The sequence below is a fragment of the Manacus vitellinus genome, unplaced genomic scaffold, assembly GCF_001715985.3.
Source record: "Manacus vitellinus isolate BGI_N305 unplaced genomic scaffold, ASM171598v3 scaffold_9_pilon, whole genome shotgun sequence".
In the NCBI taxonomy this organism is placed as follows: domain Eukaryota; kingdom Metazoa; phylum Chordata; class Aves; order Passeriformes; family Pipridae; genus Manacus; species Manacus vitellinus.
Window position 1 is genome coordinate 22,015,059 of NW_021940917.1, and position 14,175 is coordinate 22,029,233.

At 38.6% G+C, this 14,175-nt stretch overlaps 1 protein-coding gene across 6 annotated transcripts in view; it reads right to left on the minus strand.

Annotated features, from left to right (window-relative positions):
- AOPEP (aminopeptidase O (putative)) overlaps window positions 1-14,175 on the minus strand; it is a 151,887-nt gene that overhangs the window by 134,581 nt on the left and 3,131 nt on the right. For all 6 annotated transcript variants that reach the window (XM_018086009.1, XM_018086007.1, XM_018086008.1 and 3 more), the window contains exons 2-4: window positions 10,716-10,882; window positions 4,134-4,290; window positions 412-660 (exon numbers count right to left, since the gene is read on the minus strand). In XM_018086009.1, coding sequence (XP_017941498.1) covers window positions 412-660; window positions 4,134-4,290; window positions 10,716-10,882 — 573 coding nt within the window. The remainder of the gene's footprint in view (window positions 1-411; window positions 661-4,133; window positions 4,291-10,715; window positions 10,883-14,175) is intronic.

Consider the following 14,175-nt stretch of genomic DNA (forward strand, 5'->3'; position numbering starts at 1 on the left):
AACTCATAAATCACGACAGGCTTATGAGGAAACTCTAGATCTAGACTTTAACATGCCCTTGTTCTATCAAAACATAATGGTAGCATCGATGCCAAAAGAAAACAAGACAAAATGAGTGCAGCATCAAGTACTTAAATCAACAAAACCAATAAAACAACTTCAGTTTGGCAAATGAGGAAATTCAGACCCACACAGCTAATAAGCTTATATTTTCCTTCCCTAAAGGAAGTCTTGTTAAAACTAAAATAAAGATCACAAAGGATGCAAACAAACCTACTCACACGAAGTCAGAACAAAGTTTTAAGTTGATTTAAGTAAAACAGTGCAGCAACTTTATATTGACAGCAATTTGACGCAGTTAAAAGAAGTCAAACAAAACACAGGAGATGAGATACTAAGAAGTTTCTTTACCTGGCCATTCCCAGGCTGGAGAAGTTAGAAGGAACTATCAAAACATCAAGCCTGGAGAAGGGGTGGGTACCCAGCGTGGAGAAAGCAGCCGAGAGGCACTGAGGGATAAGCGGGAGCAAACGTTCCTCGCAGAGCTCCACGAGGCAGCAGGGAGAGAAGACTCTGTGAGGAATGACTGCCTGCCAGCTCACTGCAGGGTTCTGGAAACGGCAGGGATATCCCACATGGCCACACATTGCTTCATGCCAGCTGACAACAACAAAACAAACCAACAGTTTAATGTGAGATCAGAAATGTGCACGACTGACTATGCTAAGACAGGGATGTTCTCCAGACATCAGAAAGACAGAATGAATTTCCATAAAAGCAGCTCACTTGTATTCTCACACTGTTCACACACTGTGAAAACATTCATTAGTACATGAGTAGAACTGATAATTGTTACTCATAACTAAAAAGACAGTAGTCACGTCTTGTTGTTATAACACATATGCATCAAAGGAATAAATGCTCAAAATATATGCAAAGAGAACTAATAACAATAAAAAGCATTTATTCAGAAAATTCCTATTCAAATTTGACTACGAAAATAAAATCCCATACATGTTAACATACATTAACACAAACATGTGCAATTAGAATGAAATTCCATGAGGGATTTTTTTCTGTTGCTGTTACTAAATTCTCTCACTTTTAGTGATTCTTTTTTTCTTCTTAAGTAAAGAACAGCAGTAAATATCAACTCAGGATTATCACCATAGACATTCAATAATGCCACATCAGACTCAGCTTTACTTTATGTTACTTTTGCAGGATATTCAGAGCTGTAGCTGGAAGAAAAGAGGGGTAAATCAAATCCTTCCTCAACACTGAGTCATATACCTTCATAATAAGTTATCTGCCCAAATAGACTCATATCTAAACAGAAATCAACTTCATGTTTTCACCTGTTAGCCTGTCTTCTGTTCAGTGGAGAGCTTCTCTTTGGTTTGAAATTTCAATTTAAAGAACCTGGTTCTACTATGCCTGGACAGGCACCTAGCATTGCCCAAAGCATTTATACTTGGAAGATCATGCTGAAGCTAAGTGCTGGCACAGAAAACAAAATGATAATATCTAGAAAAGGACAAGATTTTGCTGCAGTGTCAACACTTTAGCACCTTACGTAAGTCTTTCTGTCAAAGATGTGGACTCAAAGTTCTTTCATTGATTATGTATGTAAAGAAACCGCATCCATCAGTACACTTTTTTTTTTCTAAGCATGGTCTAATCCAGTATATTTCTGCTCTAAAACAATGTCACTTTGTATTTTATTATCAGAGTTAAGATTAGGCAGGAACACGAAAGCCAGCACCCCCTCTCTTGTAAAAATTGCCAAGTACTTAAATGACCACGAGGAGATAAAGTTAAAAACACCATAGTTCCATTTAACATTTACTTTGATACAGTCTCCTTAAGCCAAACTCACTGGCACCTGGATAAAAATTACATTACATTACACATTCCAATAGCTTCTTTCAGAACTCCTTCCTTTTCCTGATGCCCAGAGTTTATATCCATTACCTTATCAGAGGCATAGGCTTAATATTTGCTTCTCTATCCATTTCACAGCCTTTCTAGAAATGTCTGCTACTGTGCATAATGTTAGTTTGGTAACCTGGTCTCAGAGACTAAAATAAGTAACAATCTCTGTTGTGCTAACCCTAAATAAAGATCAACTGGATGTAACTGTAAGAGCATATTTCTAAGGACATAAGTTTTTATGTCCTAATTAGCTGCAAAACACTTAGGGTTTCCTTTTTTGTCTATGCAATAGACACCCTGCTGCAGAGGATTTGGGGATTTTTTTTATCTTTCCCCCCCCCAAGACACATTAGCTCTGTTTCTTCCACTGTCACCAACTCAACTGCTGCAGATATATCACACTGTGTCAGTTAACTCATCCAGTAACCATTACACAGATCAACTCATAACAATGACCATCGCACGGATTAAAACTTGCACTGACAAAAAGTTACAAAAATATTTCCTCTGTTTCAGAAGTTTTACAAAAGGTAGCAACACTGTGTCAAAATAATCTTTTGCACCAAATCAATAAAAATTCCTATTACCAAATGTGCTGTACAGTAGAGAGGAATACTATAGTGAAGTTCTACAGCTTACTTCAGCAGAGGCAGTCATATTATAAACATAAAAATGGCAAAGGAATAAACACAAAACAATTTCTAGAGGCTTATCAAACCTATAAACTATTTTAAAATTTGCATAGGCATGTCTTACTGATCCCAGGTAAATTATAAAAATTTCTACATTAATAACATTAATAAAATTTCAACATTAATAACAAATTTTTTAACCAAAATTAGCCAGGATGCAAGCCATCAGAATCCTTTAATTTTGAATTCAAAAAAAATAACCCTATTATGTTCTCATGTTCCAAAATCTCACTAGCTTTACCAAAACCATAAGGACTTCCACTGTCTTAATGTTAACACAGCATTAGCCCAAAACAGCTATCTAAAAGGCAAGGCTTTTTTTGGCAAAGTTTCAAATACTTATGACCTGACTCACCTAAAATCACCTTCTACAACAAAATAGCAATTTCTGTTGACAAGGGGAGAGAGCACCGGCAGTCGTTTGCCTGGACTTTTGCAAAATATTGATTAGAGTTTCCCACAGCTGGACAAACTGGCAGGAGACAGCCTAGCTGGTGGTCTGCAGGATGAGCACAGAACCGACCCCAGGCTGCACTCCGAGTGGTGATGGATGGCTCTCACTCCGGCAGGCAGCCTGGCACAGGTGGAGCTCCTTAGGAAATCATGTTGGGCCTCACACTGTTCATCACCTTCACAAATACCCTGGAGGGTGGGATTGGAAGCACTGCCTCCAGGTGTGCTGATGAGACCCAGCTGGTGGTTAGAGGGACACATAGAGGAAGAGCTGTCCTACAGGGAACAGACAGGCAGGAGGAACGGGACTAGCAGGAACAGTGAGAGGAGCAACACAGACAAGTGCCAAGTCCTGACCTGGGGTGACACAAGCCCAGAGCCCAGCACAGGCTGGGACTGTGCCTGGGGAGCAGCCCTGCTGAACAGGACATGGGGGTTCCTGGGGGACAGTCAGCTGAACATGAGTCACTGGTGTGACACTGCAGCCACCAAGGAAAATCAGATCCCACAGCTACACTGGCACTGCTGGCAGAGAGACAGACACAACCACCCCCTCTGTTCAGAGCTGCTCAGGCAGTACCTGGACTATCATGTCTCATTCCGGTCTTCACAACTCAAGGAAGACACAAGAGGGTCTAAAGGAGGTCCGTGAGGGGAGGGGAATTGTGAGCAGGCAATATTCTAGCAGGGGGCATTAGGTGTCCAGAGTGGACTGAGTCCAGTTACATGAAAGATCTTAGAGATAGACATTGTAAGAAACAAGACAGGAACTGGCATTGCTGCAGCAACACAGGATGTAGGATACAAATCCTGAGGATAGTGGGATTTATGAACCCTATTGCTCACCAAGCGGCTTGTTTTCACATAAAAAGAACCACACCCACACCCATGAAACAATGCCTTTGGAATTATCTTCCTGTCAAGGTTTTTCTGTTCAGATTAAACAAGTTCTATTTTGATTCATGTACTAATATGACTCATTTTCATATTCCAGAGAATAAATGGAAATTCTACCCATATATCTCATTTTTCAACAATATTATAAACACCAACCTGAAATCAGCTTGTACAGATGGCAATGAAAACTCAGTGTTTGTTGGAATAGCAGCTGTGAAGGACTGCTGCTTAACTTCCTGCCAGCACCCCACAGCAATGGTGAAGGTGGATGCTGGCATTGGCATAGACACATAATAGTACCAGCTCAAGATATCTGTAAATAAAAAGAACATTTGTACAGTCATCAGTCTCGCAGCACACATTAGGTACCTGACATTTTTATGTACTTGAGATTTTGGGCCAAACCTCCCACCTTTAATCCTGGTATTTCTGAGGAAAGAAAAATAATTTCACCGACACACAGAAGAACAATCATACGTAACCACCACGAATTCAGTACTGTTTACCTGCACCTCCAACTTTGCTCTATCTGCTGATGTCCGTATCTGTAAATAAATCATCCATAAGTGGGATGTTATTAATGCAACTTAACCCAATTGTACTGTTACTGCCCAAGAATTACATCAGACATGAAATCTAATAACACCTTTAAATACAAACATACACAAAATATTAAAATTTAATTCTTTCAGCCTTGGACCTACCACCTTATGGTTTTGCCTTGTTTGTATTATGTCACACAGAACAAAACCTTTCTTTGTGTTCTGGACAGTACCAAACTGATAGCCAAATTATAACAAATAACACTAATGCTTGTGAATTGGACCTGGCAATCTGAGATATGTGATGTGTCAACCAGGCAGTAGGAAATCAAAGCTTGGACTCAGATGGGATATTACATAAGCCAACAATTTGCTCATGATATTCAGAATGTGCTAAAACAAGATGACAGTCTATTAGAAGGTAAAAAGATGCTTCATCATTATGGGAACACAGTGTGGGAAGACAAAGAGTATGGTACAGGATGACTGTATGTACAAACAGATTTTGTTAAACTGGAGGACATTTTAGAACAGCACACTTTCCATTAATATAAATGTTGCTTAGACTTTCAGTTTGCCCCTTTAAAAAGGATATAGCTTAAAAGTCACATCCACACATTCATTTATGCCCATAATACAGTCACTACACCATACTAATAGATTAATTCTCTTGGAAAGAGCCTAGCATGAGTTACAACCTGATGAATCATGTGCAAACAACTGTAGCTGGGGCAACTGTGGAAACATACAAACTTCATTTATTTTAAGAGAACATTAATACTTGTTCTTTTGCCATACTATTCTGACTACGGCTATGGAACACTACCAAAAATTTAAAAAGGAAAAATCCACAACTGAGTGGATATCACCAGGGCATAAAGGAAAGGAAATAAAGAACTGCTGCAAAACATCTCTTAATTTCCTACCTTAATGACCACAGAAGGTCAAGCTGTCCAAAGGAAGGACAAGCAAAAACATCTTTGGGTTTAGCCTCAATAAATTTTTCACCTGCTATTTAGTATGAAAAAACAATACTGTTTGTGAAGTCTTCTGAGAGGCAGATAAAGCCTTTGTCTCTTTATATAGACTTATACTCCCTCACCCCATTCCACTTCTGGCAACATTCAAGATCAAAACCCTTTTGTATTGTCAGGTGAATGTATATTACTCCTCTAATTTTCCTAACCTCCCGTCAGTATGTAGCAGAATGAACTTCTTTGCTCCAAACACATTAAGAACAAAGAGGATAACTGTTTGCCAAATTTCACCTCACCTTTTTTTTTTTTATTATTAACTTAACAAAGCTACAAATGAGCCAAGACAAGCAAGTACCACCTTGAGAGAAAAAGGTCACTCAGGACTGCAACAATATATTATTTCAAAATACCAAACTCCTGATGTACAGAGTTTCATTGATAGAAACTGTGCTAGAGGCCCAAGCCGGCACACACTGCAGTCAGCAGCAGCTTTACCACTGACTGACGTGCACAAGGCAAGGCTCAGAGGTGCTGCACTTAGCATTGCACCTGTCACACACAGAGCATTCCAAAAGGCTCCATGTAGTTATACTAATGATAAAATCTTAAGAATTAAATAACAGCAGGGGAAGAGTGAAAATTTGAGGAATTGTAATGGAAAAACCATCACGTGTTTTCAACTATGCTATGAAAAAAGCACGGAAGTCAAAAAGCAGTCACAGAAAACTGTTCCAAACAGCACGAGGTGCAAAGGAGAAGGCTCTCACAAATATGAAGAGATTGTCTAAAAGCAAATGGTGTTGGCCTGTGCTAGGCAAACAGAGATTAGAGAGGGTTACAGTGAGAAACAAGTTTAGTAAGACAGGTTAGAGCAAGCAAGACCAAAGAGGCTTTTTTAAAAAAAAAAAAAAACAAACAAGTAATTTGAACAGAATGTCAAAATGAATAGCAATCAGTTCAGCAGTGCAGAGAGAGCAGCATGTGCAGCATTCAGAGATTTACACAGAGTAGCAATGAACATATGCTATTTAGAACAAACCATGCAAAAGAGTAAAGGTACCAAAGCCCATCCTATTTTGCAAGCATTATAGAAATCATGGGAACTATGGATCCTCCCAGAATAAGATCCAAGATTTCCATTGTCTCTACACACCTAACCAGAGCTCAATCCATTTCCTGCAGGGATTTTAGATGCCTTCTGCATTCATAGTGTAGAACTGTGTAGGATAACTGTATACTCATCCTACAGTTGTTCTGTCTTGAACCACAAAAATCACATGCACAGGCATGACAAGTGAGTTCTCTCTAAAGAACGACAGAATCGTTCAGGTTGGAAAACGGTGCATTGGCTGATCAGTGACTAAGATGGTCTTTATGCTGGCAATGCTTCCCTGCAGACAGAACCATGAAGAACCGTTTCAAAGGGAGCCTAACTAACTTTTATTTTGTCTTCTCCTCTCACTACTGGTAAAACGGTCTCCCAGCCCGACCTTCTCTCCCATAATTTCACTTCCTTCCTTACATTTTCTTCACATCAGTGGGCTTTGTTTTGTTTTCCTTCATCTGTATCACATGAGTTATCCCAGGACATAGATCGGGATCACAGCTCCACTCGACTCCTTTTCCCCTCCCCGCGTTTGCCCTGTGGTTTTCAGCGTCTACCTTGGAGACAGCACCACCTCTAGGATAACAGAAAACAGCGCAGCGGGAGCAGGGAGGCGGCTTTCTTTACCTAACAGCATTTTGTACCATAACAACATCTGCAGACTAAGCAAGAACACCTTGGGAAGAACAAGATATTACGCTGGGGTTAGTCCATTGGAAAAATAGAGGAAGATCACCCCAGTCCTGCTATTTGTAACGGTATTTTAAAAGAACTTGAATTCTACACATAATTATTTTAGGCAATTATAATATTTCCAAAATATTTTGTTCTTTTCTCCACAGGAAATTGTGAAAATATTTTTTTTTCAGTTCTGCAGAGCAAATCTATCATGCCATAACTGTAAAAACCATGCAGCAACAATCACCTGTTCTGTGGGTTATAACTGAAAAACCTTCCATGCAAATGTTTAACAAGAGCAGGAGATTTTAATCTATTTGTAATTGCACAAAACAACAATTTAAAGGTTGTTTATTTCTTCTACTTGAAATAATAATGATGAATGATGTAATTCCTTCCTAGAATTTTTAATGCATTTAGTTATCTCTGAAATCATTAAAATTGTTCGAGTCCTATAGAGTTCATTATAACTGTTAAAAATGCCCGAGTTAGTATCTGTTGATGCCAGATGCAAAACCATTGTGAATATTTGTACTTATCAGTATGTTTTCCCTGAAATAGCTTGCACTAACACAAACACCACAAAATACAGATGATGTTCACAGCCTACTGCAACCATGAAGCTCAGCTACCTCTAGGGAAAAGGAGAGGTAACCCTACACAGCATCTGACACACAAAGTAAGAGCTAATGTTAATATAGAAAACTGCAGCTAAATAAGTAGTTATGCAAAAACTACTACTTGGTTGGAGCACCAGGATTAAGAACCCTCCAGCTTTCTGAAACTCTTTGTAACTCGTAGAGATCTTTGATCTCATCTGAAAGCCAGAATTTCCCACAGAGCACCCAGGCATTCATGCCAGAGCATTTGTTCAGCACTAGCTCAGAGGGATGAGCAGATGTGATGAGCTGGCAGCTCCCATGCGGTACTCCCTGATACGTGTTGGAGATCAATCAACACCAGTGCTGGACTCCTTTGTTTTGCCTTCTGAAAAGTGAGAGGAGCAAAACAAAAGCAACTGTTGCTGCTGCTAAGTACAGAACAGCAGCAGTGGCTTCTGTAGCACCCTGTTTCCTCCCAGTAACAGTACACACCTTGTCACTGTCAGAGTGAGTTGAGTGCAGATCTCAAAACAAGCTCAAGGATTCTATAATGGCAGAGTAAGCACGCAGAAGGCAACCCAGCCAACTTCACACCTAACAGCTCAGTATCTGCTTCTTGAACATGAATCAAACACGTGGAAAGGTGTTTGTGACTAAATGTATTTGCACCTTCTGTGTGTTATAGTAGCATGCTGAAGGAGAGGAAAACCGAGAAGCGTTGACAAATAAATCCTATTGTAAATGGCTCCCATTGCACACACACAGCTCCGTGCAAAGCCTTCTCCCAAAGGACACTGCCAATGGCACTTTCCTGATTCATTCCCCTTTGCAAATTACTCCCTAAAGAACCACGGTATTTTTAAACACTTTTAGGTCACACTCAAACAGTTACTATTTCTACTTGCATACGTGTCTTTAACACTATTTTCAAACAAAAGTGGCCTCACTCAATTCCACGTGACGGGATCAACCACAGTTTTGTAGAAGGCAGAATGCAAAAATGACACATACGGGAGGAAACACACTCTTACCAAAATCTGCAAAGGAGGAATCTGTGCATGAGAGCACACCCAGATTAGCTGTGCACTGGATTACTGCATCTACACACAGGGAGATGCATGTCTGTGAGGCAGAATGCAAGCCTCTAAAAGCATGAAGGAATTGACCTTGCTTGCTGTTCTTTTATTGCCTGCCTGCATACTGCTTATAAATACAACCTGTAAGGGCAAAAATATTCAGCTGACTTGTAATTTTCTTCAGAATAGATTAATTCACAACTGCTTGCCTAAATGCTAATTCTTTCCGATAAATTGCATTTTAAAAAATATATTTTACGATTCTGCCAGTTATGTATCATTTTATAATCATGCAACACAGCAAGAGCATACTGCATATAAATAATATGGCAAACTTACTTTAATTGAAGTAACCCTGAAAGGTTTTTTCGTTGTGTAAAGACAAAACTTTAAGTTGGATACATTTCATATGCCTTTCATAATTGCCTAACAACAAGATCTACATGGGATAGGTTATTTAATACAACAGACCATTTTGAGCTTTTTAACTCTTAAAAGTTCTACTAATTAAACTAATGAATTTGTATTCCTAAATTCATTAAGGATGTTTGGGTTTTAAAACATCCCTCTCAATACTACTTCTTTCCCTTTTCCCCCCATATCTGTTTTGTAAATTTTTACAATTCCAAACATCTCCCTGGTTTGCCATTTCCATCTGTATTTAAGCACCAAGATAATGAGGGTCTCTAATTAAACTAATTAAACATTGATGGCAAAGCCTTTATCCTAGTCCAAAGTCAAGTCTTCTTGCTTTCTTGATGCTGAGACAGGAAAGTATTAATCTCCAAGTGAGCTGAGCAGCTCATCATGGCAGTTTTCCATATTTTAACAGCAGAGACAAGCCTTGAAAAAGGATTCATACACGGCCAAACATAACGAGACAATTCCATGCAAACAGATTAACTGATGGTTCTCAAATCAAGGATATTTTTATTCTTTCCCCCCCCCCAAGAATAAACTTGCCTATATAAAGGGGAATAGAAGATTCTTTCCCCCAGAAATACTTATTTCTAACCCTTTCCTATATGGTACTTTTTATCAGAACTACTTACACTAGAAAATATTGAACCAGTTTGACACGATATATCAAAACTAATGGGAGCAGGATATACTTTATTAGGTGTAGAACTCTCTTAAAAACTTCCTTCTCTGTGCAGTTTAGAGAATAAAGTTTAACCAACACAGAAGAAATTCCTGTCTGCTTACTATTGTAAAAGGTATGTTCTATCAATGCAAAAAAAAAAAACCACCCAGAGATCAGATTTGCAGGGCACTGACCTGATATTCCTCACTTCTCATCTATTCCATGTATTTCAGGAAACAGATATGACACAACGACTGCTTGTAATCACTGGCATGCTGAACTACACTCTGCCTGAGAACTACAACGGAGAGAGAATTATCTACCGAGGCCTGAAGTTGTTGAGAGCCTGATAAGGTACTTCATCTATGAAACATTCAACTACGAAGTGATTAAAACAAAGCCAGTTTATGAAAAGTGAAATCTAGCTTTGGAAACACAGAGTTAAAAAAAAGTAAAAAGCAACACAGTGAAATGTTGATGTTTTCAATTCTTACTAAGTTGTCCTAAGTCCTTGAGCAGGTAACTTTTCCACAGAGTGACGTGAAGATTGCAAAGAGACAGGGAAGTGCTTTTAAGGTTAGGAACTTCATTCTTTCAAAAACCATGCATTTACTAAGCTTTATTTCTAATTATAAAAGCATAGAAAATAATTTGCTATAAAGAATATGTTTCACCTTCTGGAAGCTGGACTGGTTCTGCTGAGTTTTCCCCACTCATTAACACCACAAAGCCTGCAGCTGCTCGGACAGAGGCTTGCCATGTTGACAAGGCAATGGGTGGCTCTTGGCACGGGAAAAGGGCTCTGTTGTTTATTGGTGATCCCATCGTATAAACACATGGCCTAGACAGGAGGAAAAAGGATTGAAGTTGGATTTACAATAAGAAAGACTGAATTAAGTTCTCTAGGAAAAATCAAAACTACTGTTGTACTGATATGTTTTTTATTTTAACCTCAGCTTTGTAGATTTCAAACCTGCATGACATGAACCAATAAAATTACAATCTAAGTCATTTAAGACAAGAAAAGCAAGATTACTACAATAATTTTACATAAACTAGAAAAGACTAACTCTAGTCTTTCCCCTCCACTGCTTTTGCATGAGTCTTCCAGCCTCATACCTGGCTTTCAGCTGAACCTATAAAGCCAAAGAAGACTTCTGAGTATCCTCTGAAGATGCCATTGCAGGGCTTCAACCTGTGATACCTCCCTGTTGTAATTACAGTAGTGCTTTCATTATCATTAATCCCAGTTCCTGGATTAACAACCTGGAGGCTCATGCAAACTCAGCAGTAGATCTAGTTTTTGAGTTTTCTTTAGTCCAAGCCTCAATAAATCCTGACATTTTTACCCTTATTCTTAGAGTAAGGTAATGCTCACCTGTCTTTCAGAATTTCAACCACAAGGCACATAATAAGAAGAAAGAATATCTTCCCTATCAGCTTCAGCCTCCTCAATTTTCACAGGGCAAGCTTCCTTGTAGTACTGCTCTTTTTGCAGTGTCTCTAACCCTTTCCTAGGCAGCAGCCTCTTGATTTACTGCCCCTTTCCAATTTCAGCTGCAAAGTTTTATGCCAGCCAATTTCTTACTAGCCCCTCAGCCACAGCTGGGAAGATAACAAGGCCTTTCATTTAACTCCTCCTACCTTGCTATTGCTAGTGGATGGATGTAATGATTCTTGGTTTACTTCTTTTGTTGCATTTTGCAGTTTTATCTTAATTCCTACTACTTGCATAACAACACACTTAGCTTAAAAAAAAAAGAAAGCTAATTTTTCTAATATGATTTATATAAAGAATCACAGTCAGTAGGTTTCTCCAGTAAAAGAAAAAAATCTTGGATGCATCACTTCACTACATAGTTTTTTAAAACCTATGATATTTAAAGCTAATATTCTGGGAGCACAATCCATTATTTTGTGAATGCTTGAGAATAAAAATGTTCTGATCAGTATTTTTCATTACTTGAGTTTAAAAATCATCATGACACTTTAGCAAATAGGAGACAGGTTGTTAAGGTAAAAACAACTTTACAATGGCTACGATCTGAGCATCTTGTTTACTCCCCTCCAAACTGCTCCTCCATTCAAATTATTCCTTCCCTAAAGGTAACGCTAAAAAAACTGGCAGTCACAGATGAAAAATATTCTGAAGATATTTTTGCCCTTTTGTCATAAGTGCTATCTGCTCTTTCGGACCCAGAGCTGTCCTTGGCACAATCAAGTCACCTTGGTACAATCAATTAGTCAAACAAGTGGTTTAACTAATGCAGGCCAGCTGATTTTCCAGTAAAACAGGAATGGAAACTGCAGTTTAAGTAGGCATGTTGTTAATGCACATAAGCAGAAAAAGAAAATAATCTGACTCCCCCTATCATGTATTAGAGTGAATAGAGTAGGACACAGATGTCAAGTGAAGCTCAGACAACTGCAGTGGAAAGAAAGTCAACTGGTTACCTTTTAACCAGTAAAACAAAATGCACAACTAAATGCAAAAGACCACTCATCTGTAAAAGTTTTTAATTAACTTAATTTATTTGGAATTAAACTCCTAAAATGGAATCTGTAACCAACTCTGATATACCTAAAATAATTGGGTTTCTCCCACAAAAATAAACAGTGCACAGAAGTGAATTCACAAGAAAAGGGAAGAGCTTGCTTTTTTACCTTCCAGGAGGATCTGCTTCCTCCTAGTAAGGCCAGCCAAGAGATACTGGACTTATGATTTACCCTAAAACACATGTGTGCTGGGAGAGATGAAGATGAAAAGATGGTTCCTCATTCATGAAAACTTTATCAAAATACAGAGGGTTGTAAAAAGAGATCTTAGCAGAGTTCACAGGAGTGAGAGGAAAGGCGGGGTTAGTGCTGCTATACATATTTGACCAATGATTTGCATGCCTTTTGAAGGCTGTTTTGCTGGGTGCCATTAGTACACCCCAGTCTTAAGAGCAACACAGGATTTTCATATTCCAAAGAAATGTTAGAGGTAAATTCCACAACGACTGAGAAAACTGGCTGGCAGAACTGTGATAAACCAAATGTTGTAATGCTGTGTCCAACACAGTACAAACATTTCATAGAACAGGCATTACCAGGACCATTAATGCTACCTGGCTCTCAGAGAGCACTTTTTACCTTCAGACCATATTATATCAGTCTGCTAAAGAAATAGCAATGAAAGGCAAGTTCTACACATCAAGAGAAAACTATCAGAACAACAATTATATCGGCTTTTAATCAGGTATTATACTTCATTTACAGTACTAATTTCTTTTTACAATATTGGTAATAGTGTAGTGTTACTTTAGGACACTCACTGCAACTGATAATTTGCTTTGATCTGGGTCAGGTAGCACAGTTCCAGCTTGTAAAGCGACCAGAAATATAATTCTTATCCTGATATGGATCAGATTCTTCACTTGATGCAGAAAAATTACTAGCTAACCTAGGTACATCAAAGAATGACAAATAATTATTTTTAGACTGCTTTTGTCAATTGATACAATATTTGCGTTTTTTTTTCCCTGATTTATCTCTACCCCTGCTAGCAAGAAACTTCTCAATTCCTTTCTTCTTTCCTATTATCTACCCTCTTCAACTCTGCTCTTTCACTTTTAATGGTCTTGTAACATTCAGATCATCTACTTACATAATATTTAGGCCACCCATAATCTTTGCCAAGATGAGTTGGAATAGATAAGGAAATTGCATGCAGCAGAAGAAAGATAAGCAGAGAACTCAGACTGTTTGTCTATTTACTTGTTACATTGGAAAAACAAGTGCCTGCAAAACATATCTCCAGTCACTCGTCTGGACAACTTTATGACTAATAATTCCCAGTGAACAGCCATCCAGGCTACTGGAGAGATCAAGTACTAGTTGTGGTATTGTTCGGTTTTGCTCCAAGAGCAGACTTGGGACTGTCTGTTGCTCAGTAATCTCTTCAAGGAAAATTTGATTCATGCAATCCTAAGTCATCAGTAGTCCACATATTTTCATAACATAACAAGACCAGTTCAAAGCAGTTCCTGGCAGATCTCTGTCTCCCATGTAAGCCTATCAATTATAATGACAAACCAAGCTACTGCCTTAAAGCTAATGATAAACATTCAGTTGATGTTCTGTTTTTGGAAA